The sequence below is a fragment of the Pongo pygmaeus genome, chromosome 4, assembly GCF_028885625.2.
Source record: "Pongo pygmaeus isolate AG05252 chromosome 4, NHGRI_mPonPyg2-v2.0_pri, whole genome shotgun sequence".
Classification (NCBI taxonomy): domain Eukaryota; kingdom Metazoa; phylum Chordata; class Mammalia; order Primates; family Hominidae; genus Pongo; species Pongo pygmaeus.
Window position 1 is genome coordinate 75,220,256 of NC_072377.2, and position 12,676 is coordinate 75,232,931.

Here is a 12,676-nt window from a genome sequence, read left to right on the forward strand (position 1 = left end):
GAGTGTAGTGGTGCGATCTCGGTTCACTACAACCTTGGTCCCCCGGGTTCAAGTGATTCTTCTGCCTCAGCCTCCCGAATAGCTGGGACTACAGGCATGCACCACCACACCCGGCTAATTTTTCGTATTTTTAGTAGAGATGGGGTTTCACCATGTTGTCCAGGCTGGTCTCAAACTCCTGGCCTCAAGTGATCCGCCCACCTCAGCCTCCCAAAGTGCTGGGATTACAGGCGTGAGCCACCTGTCACTTTGGGAGGTCAAGGCAGGAGAATTACATGAAGCCAGGTGTTTGAAACCAGCCTGGGCAACATAGTGAGACCTCATCACAAAAATTTAGCTGGAGTGGTGGCACATGCCTGTAGTCCCAGCTGCTGGGAAGCCTGAGGTGAGAGGATCACTTGAATTTAGGAGTTCAAGGCTGTAGTGAGCCATGTTGGCACCACTGCACTCCAGCCTGGGTGACACAGTAAGATCTTGTCAAAAAAAAAAAAAAAAAAAAAGGTCCTACTTGGAAGATTGTTTGAGATTATTTTCTTGCCTAAATAAACAAAGAAATAGCTTTCTGAAATAGCTGAACATTTCATTAGACAAAGACTACATTAAGGTGAAATTCTTGGGCACCAATAAAAATAAACTAATGTTTTAATTATTAAAGGTACAATTTGATACTTCTGTTCTTGCTCCATTACCTTGGTTTGCCGAGAGTGGGTTATAGATATTCCCAAGAATACTCCAGTGGGCTCTTCAGTTATAATTTTCTTTGTCTGTCATGATGTGAGCAATGTTGAGAAGCACTGAAGACAATCTCTGAGTCAAGGAAGGGGACTTTTAAATTGCTAAAGTGTTCAACTCACCCAGTTGCAAGCCTAAAAAGTTACAGATCACTAATGTCATCTTTAGGTAAATTTTCTGCACTTACAATGGAAGTAATTTCTAAAATTATATTTTTACCTGGTACAAATGAAGATAGGAATTTTCCAGATCTATCATAGCATGTATTTAATAAATGTGGTGGAGATGAGGCAATATTTGCAATATGTGAGCTGCAGAGAAAATACTCTATAATTTATGTAACTACTAGTGAATTCAGAACATAGACTCTAGGATATACTCTAAAATCAGGGATAGACTGATTTTTTTTTAATACCAGTTTTTACATTTACTTCAGAAAATTGGCAACTTGTAAGTTGAGTGAATGATTATTAGCCTTTTCTCAGAGGATATGTTGAACTTTTAAAAAGCGCTATATTTTGGATTAAGTATTATGTTTTTCTGGCATTGAGACCTTTTTATCGTGTCAATCTAATCTAATCTAATCATGTTTCTATCATAGGAGGTGGTGAGAAAGCCCGAGCACTTCACATATCAAGAGGAAAACTATTGCCCAGAGAAAGAATTGACAATCTCATAGACCCAGGGTGTGTACATAGCCAAGTGCTGACTCAGAGTGTTCTCTGTTCCATGGTACTTTATTAAACAGTCTTGTAAATCAGTTATTTTGAATTCTAGTTCTCATCGTAAGATTCAGGAACATGTGTTTATTGAGAGCCTACTATGTGTCAAGCACTATGTGTGGACATGTTTATTGAGAGCCTACTATGGGTCAGGTACTAGTGATATATCAGTGACCAAAACAGACACAGATCTTTGCTCTACTGGAGTTTACATCATAGCAAAGGGAGACAGAAAACAACAGTAAAGACTAACTTCTGGCTGGGTGTGGTGGCTCACTCCTGTAATCCCAGCACTTTGGGAGGCTGAGGTGGGCGGATCATGAAGTCAGGAGATCGAGACCATCTGGCTAACATGGTGAAACCCCGTCTCTACTAAAAATACAAAAAATTAGCTGGGCATGGTGGCACGTGCTTGTAGTTCCAGCTACTCAGGAGGCTGAGGCAGGAGAGTCGCTTGAACCCCAGAGGCAGAGGTTGCAGTGAGACGAGATTGCGCCACTGCACTCCAGCCTGGGTGACAGAGCAAGACTCCGTCTCAAAAAAAAAAAAAAAGAAGATTGTAAATTCTGTAGTGTGTTAGTAAGTGACAAATGTCATGAGAAAAAGAAAAGGTGGCCCAGGGTAAAGGAGAGGAAGATATGGGGCAAGTTGCAGTTTTAAGAGGTGGTGCCAAGGTAGGCCTCATTGAGAAGGTGATGTCTGAGCAAAGATTTAAAGGAGGAGAGAGAGAGAGAGAGCCTTGTAACTCTCTGGGGAAAGAGTGTTTCAGGCAGAGGGAATGGCCAGTGCAAAGGCCCTGAGGTGGGAGTGTGCCAGATAATGCTGGTATGCTCAAGGGGCAGCCAGGAGGCTGGGGTGGTTGTGGTGGAGGGAGTGAGGGGAGAGGAGTAGGAGATGGGTCAGATCCTGTATGGCCTTGTGGGTTATCATAAAGGTTTTGGTTTTCACCATGGGAGAAATGGGGAGCTATTGTAGGGTTTTGAACAGGAGATGATTATGATCTGACATAGCTTAAAAGAGTGATTCTGGCTGCTGTGTTGTGAGTAGACGGAGCAGCAAGGGTGGAAGCCCTGTGACCGGTTAGAGGGTGATTGCAGGGATTTGAGGGAGACGGGATGGGGACTCGGCATAGGGTGGAAGTAATGGTGGTGGTAGGGGTGCAGGGTTCTGGATGTATTGTGAAGACAGAGCCAACCCAACAAGATTTCCTGAAGGATTGGATATGGAGTGTAAGGGGGAGAGAGGGGTAAGTGAAAACTCCCAAAGTAGTTTTTCTCCTGACACGTGCACACACATCCAACCTGGAGACAGCACTGTTAACACCTAGTATATTATCCTTCTAGGCCATTTGTATGCATATATATATACCAGACACCTACATTTTTTAAAAATGGAAATGAAATCATACTAAATTTGCTGTTTTGTAGCCAACTCTCTTTTTTCCCTCCTAATATATCTTGACCATGTAAGTAAGTGAGAGGCAGACTAGTGGTTAAGAGCCTGGCTCCTGGAGCAAGATTGCTTATGAAGCTCCCGGCTCTGCCCCTTACTTACTGTGTAACCTTAGACAAGTGACTTGACCTCTGTGTGTTTCAGTTTCCTCATCAGTAAATGAGGGTCACAATTGGATCCATCTCAGAAGGTGGGTCTAAGGAGGACATGAGTGAGTGTTTCTTTTTTTTTTTTTTTTTTTGAGATGGAGTCTCACTCTGTCACCAGGCTGGAGTGCAGTGGTACGATCTCTGTTCACTTAACCTCCGCCTCCTGGGTTCAAGCGATTCTCCTGCCTCAGCCTCCCGAGTAGCTGGATTACAGGTGTGCACCACCATGCCCAACTAATTTTTGTATTTTTAGTAGAGACGGGGTTTCACCATATTGGCCAGGATGGTCTCAATCTCTTGACCTCGTGATCTGCCCACCTTGGCCTCCCAAAGTGCCGGGATTACAGGCATGAGCCACCACACCAGGCTATGAGTGAGTGTTTCTAAAGCCCTTAGAAGAGAGCCTGGCACTTGGAAAGGATTTTAATTTTAATTAATTAATTAATTAATTATTTTTTGAGATGGAGTTTTGCCCTGGCTGGGGTGCAGTGGCACAATCTCAGCTCACTGAAACCTCTGCCTTCTGGATTCAGGTGATTCTCCTGCCTCAGCCTCCCGAGTAGCTGGGATTACAGGCACATGCCACCACGCCTGGCTAATTTTTTTTTTTTTTTTTTTTTGTATTTTTAGTAGAGATGGGGTTTCACCATGGTATCCAGGCTGGTCTCAAACTCCTGACCTCACGTGATCTACCTGTCTCAGCCTCCCAAAGTGCTGAGATTACAGGCATGAGCCACCGTGTCTGGTTATTTATTTGTTTTTTTGAGACAGGGTCTCATTCCGTTGCCCAGGCTGGAGTGCAGTAGCACAGTCCCAGCTCTCTGCAGCCTTGACCTCCTGGGCTCAAGTGATTCTTCCACCTCAGCCTCCCAAATAGCTGGGACCACAGGCGTGTGCCATCATGCCCAGCTGTGTTAAAAAAATTTTTTTTTGTAAAGATGGGGTTTCCCCGTGTTGCTCAGGCTGGTCTCGAACTCCTGGGCTCAAGCAGTCCACCCACATGAGCACCACAAAATGCTAGGACTACAGGCGTGAGCCACCCCACCTACCTCCAAAAGTTTTTAAGAGATGGGGTCTCGGCTGGGTGTGGTGGCTCATGCCTGTAATCCCAGCACTTTGTGAGGCCGAGGTGGGCAGATAACCTTCAGATAAGGAGTTTGAGACCAGCCTGGCCAACATGGTGAAACCCCGTCTCTACTAGAAATACAAAAAATTAGCTGGTTGTGGTGGCGCATGCCTGTAATCCCAGCTACTCGGGAGGCTGAGGCAGGAGAATTGCTTGAACTCAGGAGGTGGAGGTTGCAGTGAGCTGAGATCACGCCACTGCACTCCAGCCTGGGTGACAGGGCAAGACTCCATCTCAAAAAACAACAACAACAACAACAAAAAAGAGATAGGGTCTCACTGTGTTGTCCTGGCTGGCCTCCAACTCTTGGGCTCAAACAGTCCTCTTGTCTCAGCCTCCTGAATAACTGGGATTACAGACTTGAGCCACCACACCCATTTTAGATTTTTAAAAATAGATTTTATATACAACATGTGTATTTGAAATATTGTCCCATCGAGGAAAAATCTTTTCCTTTTCCATGTGTAACTGTTTAAATGTGTAGTTTTTAATGACATTAATTCAAACAACATCCTTTCTTCCCTTTAGGTCTCCATTTCTGGAATTATCCCAGTTTGCAGGTTACCAGTTATATGACAATGAGGAGGTGCCAGGAGGTGGCATTATTACAGGCATTGGAAGAGTATCAGGGTGAGTATTCTACTTGTGCTTCATAATGTGGGTTAAGAAGAAGACTTTGATGAGGCACAGGCATCCAGCACTCACTTTGCATATAAGCATGCGATTTATATGCTATTTATATTATCTAGGACTGGCTGGGTGTGGTGGCTCACGCCTGTAATCCCAGCACTTTGGGAGGCTGAGGTGGGTGGATCACCTGGGGTCAGGAGTTTGAGATCAGGCTGGCCAATGTGGTGAAACCCTGTCTCTACTAAAAATAAAAAAATAAGCCAGCATGGTGGCACACGCCTGTAGTCCCAGCTACTTGGGAGGCTGAGGCAGGAGAATCGCTTGAACCTGGGAGGCGGAGGTTGCAGTGAGCTGAGATGGAGCCACTGCACTCCAGCCTGGTGACAGAGCAAGACTCTGTCTCAAAAAAAAAAAAAAAAAAAGATGTCTTTCCATGGAGACAAGGGCAAGGAAGGAGACCAGTCTTTATCTTTTCACTAGAGATGCTCTAGTATTGGATATTATGGCTGAAAAAAATTCAGTCATTTAATAGGTATAAAGCAATACTTAATTATAAATTCTTTCTTTTTTTCCTTTTTTGTTTTTTTTAGAGATGGTGTCTCGCTCTGTTGCCTAGGCTAATCTCGAACTTCTGGGCTCAAACGATGTTGAATATAGGCTAGCACATCATTATAATTTTTTTTTTGGAGTTGAGGTCTTACTCTGTTGCCCAGGCTGGAGTGCAGTGACATGATCATAGCTTACTGTAGCCTCAAACTCCTGGCATCAAATGATCTTCCTGCCTCGGCCTCCCAAAGTTCTGGGATTACAAGCATGAGCCACTGCCCTGGCCTTTATTATAGTTCAAATTGACCTTTCTTACATGAAAATTGTTGTTGAACAGTTTATATCATCACTACTCTTTCTCTGACAAATGACAGATGAGCTGGGTTTGCTCAAATTAAGCAAAAAAAGAGGATATATTGATTCTCTTATCTGGTGAGTCTGGGCATGGCTGGATCTGGGAGCTTAAATGGTCTTAGGTATTATTAGGTCCCAGGCTGTTTTCTACTCCTGGCCCTGACCTGCTGTGTGTTGGCTTTGTTTCTAGGCAGCCTCTCTAAATCCAGAGGCAGCGATGGTCATAGGCAGTTCCTGGTTTATATTGTATAAGTTTAGCAGCTGCAGTGGAAGGCAAGATCTGCTTAGGCTTAGAGCCTGTCCCATTGCCGAGCCTCAGTGGGAACTCTGGGTAGAAAGACCTGGTCCCTGTGCCCCCCTTTAAGGCAGGCTCTGGGGTCAGTCCTACTTGAGCCACCTAGATTAAAGATAAGAGGCAGTTTCTGAAAGAAGGTTTAGTTTTGTTGCCAAAATAATAGATGCTGGGTAGGCAAAACCAATAGATATGCAATCTAGTATTTTTGTGGGCCAATTTGATTTCTCATTCTGTAACAAGTCTGTGACCTTTAATAGACAAGCAGATATGGTTATTTCCCTTGTCCATGGTCACATAACTAACAAGTTGGCAGAACCAGAATTTCAGTCTAACTTTGTCAGACTGACTGCACAGCCCGGCCTCTTTCCAGTACCAGAGCTTCTTAAACTTTCTAGCGTAGCACCCCCAGTGGTAGGAAGTATGAGCACACACTCTGGAGTGTGAGGTTATGGCCCAGCAACCTATGAGAAGCCTACATTTCCTCTGAAGTCTAGTTCGTTTAATGTTAAATCATTAAAAGTTTGCATTCTACTCTATAAAATGTTCATTGCAGTGCAGAAAAAGGTTTTATATGACCTAGGGAATAAAATTGACGCTCAAAGAAGAGTCCTGTTTGTCTTGTGGTGAGCCCTGCTGGCCACATATCCTAGTATGAGAAGCTCAACACTACCCTGTGCTGGGTGTTCAGTTGCCGTTCTCTATTTTCAGCAGGGATTTAATGACTCACTCTTTAGAGTTGTAGGCAGCATAAAGTGAGGTAACACAAACATCAGAAACATAAAGAAAATTGAATTTTGTAAAGAGCACACTGTTGTCATCTCAGATTTCAAGGGTACCTCTGACCTTAAGGTTTCCTGCCAGTGCTGTGCAGTTTCCCCAACCAGCCGTGGTTGTCGGCCGCCCTGCTCTTTGTGGCTCATACCCAATAAACTGGTTTTGGTGAGAAACAGCACTGTTGATGACTCAGGATACCTTTCATGTGTTTTTAGTATATTAAAGTTTGCATTCATTCTGACTTCACTTAAGATGAACGTTATATTTTAGACTACTTTTAGTTTTGTAGAAAACCATGGGGCTGTAATGTTGAAGAACAAGAATACAAAAAATAAATCTTAATACTAAAGGACAGTTTTCATTTTTGCAAAATACCCTCCTAAAAGGAGACTTTGAAGGTTTATTATGAGGGAATTCTTTTCCTTTGAGACTTGGATTTTTTTTTTCATTATTATTTTCATCTTGTTAGGACCCTTTCATTCAAAGAACCATTATGACACACGGCTTAGGTTGTTAGTTTTTTATTACTAATCTAGGACCGATGACTCTTCAAAAACCAAGTGTGAGTTTATAAACTTGTTAAAAGTAATTGTTTTGTATTATATAAATTAATATGTGAACTGTGATTAAAGCTTGCATTTATATCCTAAGACTGCTGTCTGCTAATGGATGTTAATAGTGATACGTACTAGAAGTTGAAGGTCGTATTGGGGTGTCTTGTAATGAGTGTAATTAGTTTTGAAGAAATATCTTAAATTCTCTCTCCAATGAAATTTCTGCCTTTCAGAGTAGAATGCATGATTATTGCCAATGATGCCACCGTCAAAGGAGGTGCCTACTACCCAGTGACTGTGAAAAAACAATTACGGGCCCAAGAAATTGCCATGCAAAACAGGCTCCCCTGCATCTACTTGGGCAAGTCACAAGAGTGGTAAAATAAACTATTATTAGCTGGTAAAATGCAAGATAGTTTGGAAGGCTGTATGTATTACATTTGGGATGGGTATTTTAAAAACCTGTTGATTTCTCCTGTAATTATAAAGGAAACACAGATTCTTTGCTGAAAACTCTGGGGGAAAGTAAACAAGAACTGTTCATAGTACTAGTGTATAATACTCATACATTTTGATGCATGCCAGTTTTTTTCTCTACATGTTGTGTGGTTTTTTTTTTGTTCTCTAGATCCTGTTTTTCTTTTAACTTTATGGATCATACTATGAAAAAAATAGTAGCAAATATTTATAGATCTCTTGAGTGCCAGGTACTGCGTTAAATGTGCAAGTATTATATAATTTGAGCAGATGTAATTTAAAGTAAATTTAATTTCCAATGAAAGTAAACTTATATTTGAAATTAAAACACATTTAAATCGAAGAACCTGAAAGCAAAGCAGTTTAAAATGGGCCTTTCCTCCGGGCGCGGTGGCTCATGCCTGTAATCCCAGCACTTTGGGAGGCCAAGGCGGGCAGATCACGAGGTCAGGAGATGGAGACCATCCTGGCTAACACGGTGAAACCTCGTCTCTACTGAAAAAAAATATAAAAAATTAGCTGGGCAAATTAGCCGGGCGTGGTGGCAGGCGCCTGTAGTCCCAGCTACTTGGGAGGCTGAGGCAGGAGAATGGTGTGAACCTGGGAGGCGGAGCTTGCAGTGAGCCGAAATCATGCCACTGTACTCCAGCCTGGGCAACAGAGAGAGACTCTATCTCAAAAAAAAAAAAAAAAAAAAAGGGCCTTTCCTGATACTGGGTTAGTCTGGTAAAATTCCAACATATGTTGTTCATGTATGCAGGTATTTGAATGGGTACTGATGTAGAGGTATTTTTTGTTTTGTTTTTTTCTGTGAAGTTGAATTTACCTGATTAACTCACAATACGAACTGCTCTGCACATAGAGAAAACAGCAAATGAGGCCCAGCTGCTTGCAGGTGCTGTGCCAGTCTTTATAGGGGATACAGTGAGGAGGATTTTGTTGTCTCTGTCTTCAGCGAGCTTATAATGAATTGGACACGGCATATAATGTGCAACTAACAAAAGACTTAATGGTTGCAGATTCTGAACTAAGTGCTTTCTATACATTTTTCAAGTCATCCTAATATATGATATGGCTCCTTTTGTTATCTTCATTTCGTGGGTAAGGAAATGAAGGCATAGGATGGCTAGGAAACACACCTGTAATCACACAGCTGTGAAGTCATGAGCTCTGCTTTGAACGCAACTGACCTGTGTACCCACCACTCCAATCTGCAATAAAAACAGTATCAGAAGGCAATATGTATAAATTATTATATGAATTCTGTGGATGGCTTTTGTATTGGTTTAGAAGAAGAAAATATACTTTTCCACCTTAACTCTTTAAGAATTTATGATGTTTCTGGGGCTTTAGCTGGTCTTCAAAGGAGAGAATGTTCTAAACATTTCGAGGAGAATTTTGCACAGAGGTAGGAAAGCCTAATGGGTTTGGGGCAATGAATCCTTTTGGCTGCATTGGGGGTTTGGAGAACGAGGCTCTATAATAGTTTAGAAAGACAGGGCAAGTTTTTTGTGAATGTGATTAAGAACCGATGCTGTCATTGATACAAGTTTCCCTCTGTGTAGCACATTTTGTTCATAGAGATGCTTATGTTTCTCATTTTCCTTGTCTTCAGTTGACTCCGGAGGAGCATACTTACCTCGACAAGCAGATGTGTTTGCAGATCGAGACCACTTTGGCCGTACATTCTATAATCAGGCAATTATGTCTTCTAAAAATATTGCACAGGTAATTTTTCATGAATGAAGTGTACAGTGGTGCTTTTTACTCCAAGTATCTTTACGAATTAGGTACTCTGGGATGGCTTGAAAGTAAAACAGAATTTAACACAAAATCTAATCTTTTTCCACAGAGAGTATCTAAAGTTGTCTCCAATTAGAGCTTTTTATTAACTGTAGGAATACTTCTATATCGTAATAAGATTATTAAAACAGGTTTTAGGCCAGGCGCGGTGGCTCACGCCTGGAATCCCAGCACTTTGGGAGGCTGAGGTGGGCGGATCACGAGGTCAGGAGATCGAGACTATCCTGGCTAACACGGTGAAACCCCGTCTCTATTAAAAATACAAAAAATTAGCTGGGCGTGGTGGCACATGCCTGTAGTCCCAGCAACTCGGGAGACTGAGGCAGGAGAATTGCTTGAACCTGGGAGGCAGAGGTTGCAGTGAGCTGAGATCGTGCCACTGCACTCCAGCCTGGCAACGAAGCAAGACTCTGTCTCAAACAAACAAAGAACAGGTTTTTAAAAGGAAAACAGGGTTTAAAAAGAAAGGGCTCCAGTAATTCCTTTTCTAGGGCTATACCCTAGGGAAACTCTAATACATGTGTGAAGAGATACTTAGAAGAATAGTTCATGGCCAGGCACCGTGACTTGTGCCTGAAATCCCAGCACTTTGGGAGGCTGAAGTGAGAGGATCACTTGAGCCCAGGAATGAGAGACCAGCCTGCACAACATAGGGAGACCCCGTCTCTACAAAAAAATAAAAAATTAGCCGAGTGTGGTGTGGCACATGCCTGTGGTTCCAGCTTTCATGAGGCTGAGGTAGGAGGATCACTTGAGCCTGGGAGTTTGAGGCTACAGCGAGCTGTGGTTGCACCACTGAACTCCAGCCTGAGAAACAGAATGAGACCCTGTCTCAAAAAAGAAAAAGGAAAGAAAAGTTCATCGTAGCATTGTTTGTTAGAGCAAAAGTTAGAGAATAACCTAACTGTCCATTAATGGGAGATTAATAATACAGTTTTTATCTGTTAAAACGAATGAACTAAAATTGCATCTGTCAACATAAGCCTCAAAAAGTAGATTGAGTAAAAAAAATAGTAGAATCAATATATGGCTAATTACTATGTTTGTAAAGGTTAAATACATCAAATCCTACTCTATATTATTTGTGTATAAACATGCACGTGGGAGTGATACATTCAGCTTTAGAACAGTGGTTGCCTCTGAGGTGGGAAGGTAGAGACAGGGATGAGGTAGGAGGTAGATAGGTGCTTCAACTATATCTCAAATACTTAATTCCTTTTTTTTCTTTTTTTTTTTTGAGGTGGAGTCTTGCTCTGTTGCCCAGGCTGGAGTGCAGTGGTGCAACCTTGGCTCACTGCAAGCTTTGCCTCCCGGGTTCACGCCATTCTCCTTTTTCAGCCTCCTGAGTAGCTGGGACTACAGGTGCCCACCACTATGCCTGGCTAATTTTTTGTATTTTTAGTAGAGACAGGGTTTCACCACGTTAGCCAGGATGGTCTCGATCTCCTCACCTTGTGATCTGCCGACCTCGTGATCCGCCCACCTCGGCCTCCCAAAGTGCTGGGATAACAGGCGTGAGCCACCGCGCCTGGCCAAATACTTTATTCCTTAAAAAAATGATCTGAAGTAAATTTTGCTTCATGTCAAGATTTATTAAGACTAGGTATTAGGCTAATGGATGTTTGTTATTCTGTAATTTTTTTTGCATGGTTGGAATATTTATAATACAGATGCTGCTATTGTGTTTTCATTTCTTTATTGGATTTCTTAAGTTTGTAATATTTTTGTTAATATTCTGATTAATCTGTACTTGCAATTATTATATATCTTTTTGATTTTTGTATCAACATAGTTGGTTGTAATTGTTTATGGTATATTTTACTGTTACACAGTATTTATTTACACACTATTTATTTATCTAAATAGAAACTTAGGCTTTGCTTACTTTTGCACAGATGGCCGTTGCATTATCTATATGAAATTCATATTGTGGTCTCCATTTAATCTGGTATTATTTTTTTTCTTTTAGAGAAACAGGATCTTGCTATGTTGGCCAGGCTGGTCTCAAACTCTTGGCTTCAAGCAATCCTTCTGCCTTAGCCTCCCAATGTGCTGGGATTACAGGCCTGAGCCAACATGCTGGGCCTGGTGTTACAATTTTTATAGCTTACCTTTTATTAGTTTCCTAGGGCTGTTGTAACAAATTATCACAAATTGAGTGGCTTAAAGCAACAGAAATTTATGTATTTATTTAGAGGTGAATGTCTTGGTATGTTGCTCCGGCTGGTCTTGAACTCCTGGCCTCAGACATCCTCCCACCTTTGCCTTGCGAGTAGCTGGGATTATAGGCATGAGCCACAATGCTTGGCCAACAGAAATTTATTCTGTGAAGTTCTGGAAGCCATAACTCTGCAGTCAAGGCAGCAGTGGGGCTGTGCTTCCAGGGGACATTCTGTTCCTTTCCTAGCCTCTTCCAGCTCCTGGTGGCTCCAGGTATTCCCCTGGCTTATGGCTACCTCCCTCACATGTCTGCCTCCATCTTCACATGGCCTTCTCTGGGTATCTGGGTCTTCTCCTTCTCTGTCTTATAAGAACACTTGTCATTGGATTTAGGGACCACCCAGGTAATCCACAAGATTCTTAATTATATCTGCAAAGATTCCTTTTTCAAATGAGACCACCTGTACAGATTCTGGGGATTAGGATATGGCTATATCTTTTTATCTTTTGTTGGGGGAGGCTACTATTTAAGCACTATAGCCCTCTATCATCTAACATGTTCTTTGCTGTGTCTTTCTGCTGCCAGGTGGAGTCTCTATTCCTGTGGAACTTTGAAGTTTAAAGTGCTTTAAAATCAGGTCTTTTAAAAATCAAACGTGTACATACTTCTTGGAATAAGCAATACCTGCTTATGATAAAAAACTCAAAATGTCTGAAGGGCATTTGACTGAATGTCTATCTTCCTTTTACTTATTTTATTTTTGTTTTTAAAAAAATATTAGGGCTGAGCATGGTGGCTCATGCCTGTAATCCCAGTACTTTGAGAGGCCAAGGCAGGAGGATTGCCTGAGCCCAGGTGAGACCAGCCTGGGCACACACCTGTGGTCCTAGCTGTTTGGGAG

At 42.2% G+C, this 12,676-nt stretch overlaps 1 protein-coding gene across 1 annotated transcript in view; it reads left to right on the forward strand.

Moving 5' to 3' along the window:
- The window catches only part of MCCC2 (methylcrotonyl-CoA carboxylase subunit 2), a 66,120-nt gene that overhangs the window by 7,658 nt on the left and 45,786 nt on the right, over nucleotides 1-12,676 (forward strand). The window contains exons 3-6 of the mRNA XM_054489899.2: nucleotides 1,334-1,418; nucleotides 4,710-4,811; nucleotides 7,568-7,695; nucleotides 9,427-9,539. Coding sequence (XP_054345874.1) covers nucleotides 1,334-1,418; nucleotides 4,710-4,811; nucleotides 7,568-7,695; nucleotides 9,427-9,539 — 428 coding nt within the window. The remainder of the gene's footprint in view (nucleotides 1-1,333; nucleotides 1,419-4,709; nucleotides 4,812-7,567; nucleotides 7,696-9,426; nucleotides 9,540-12,676) is intronic.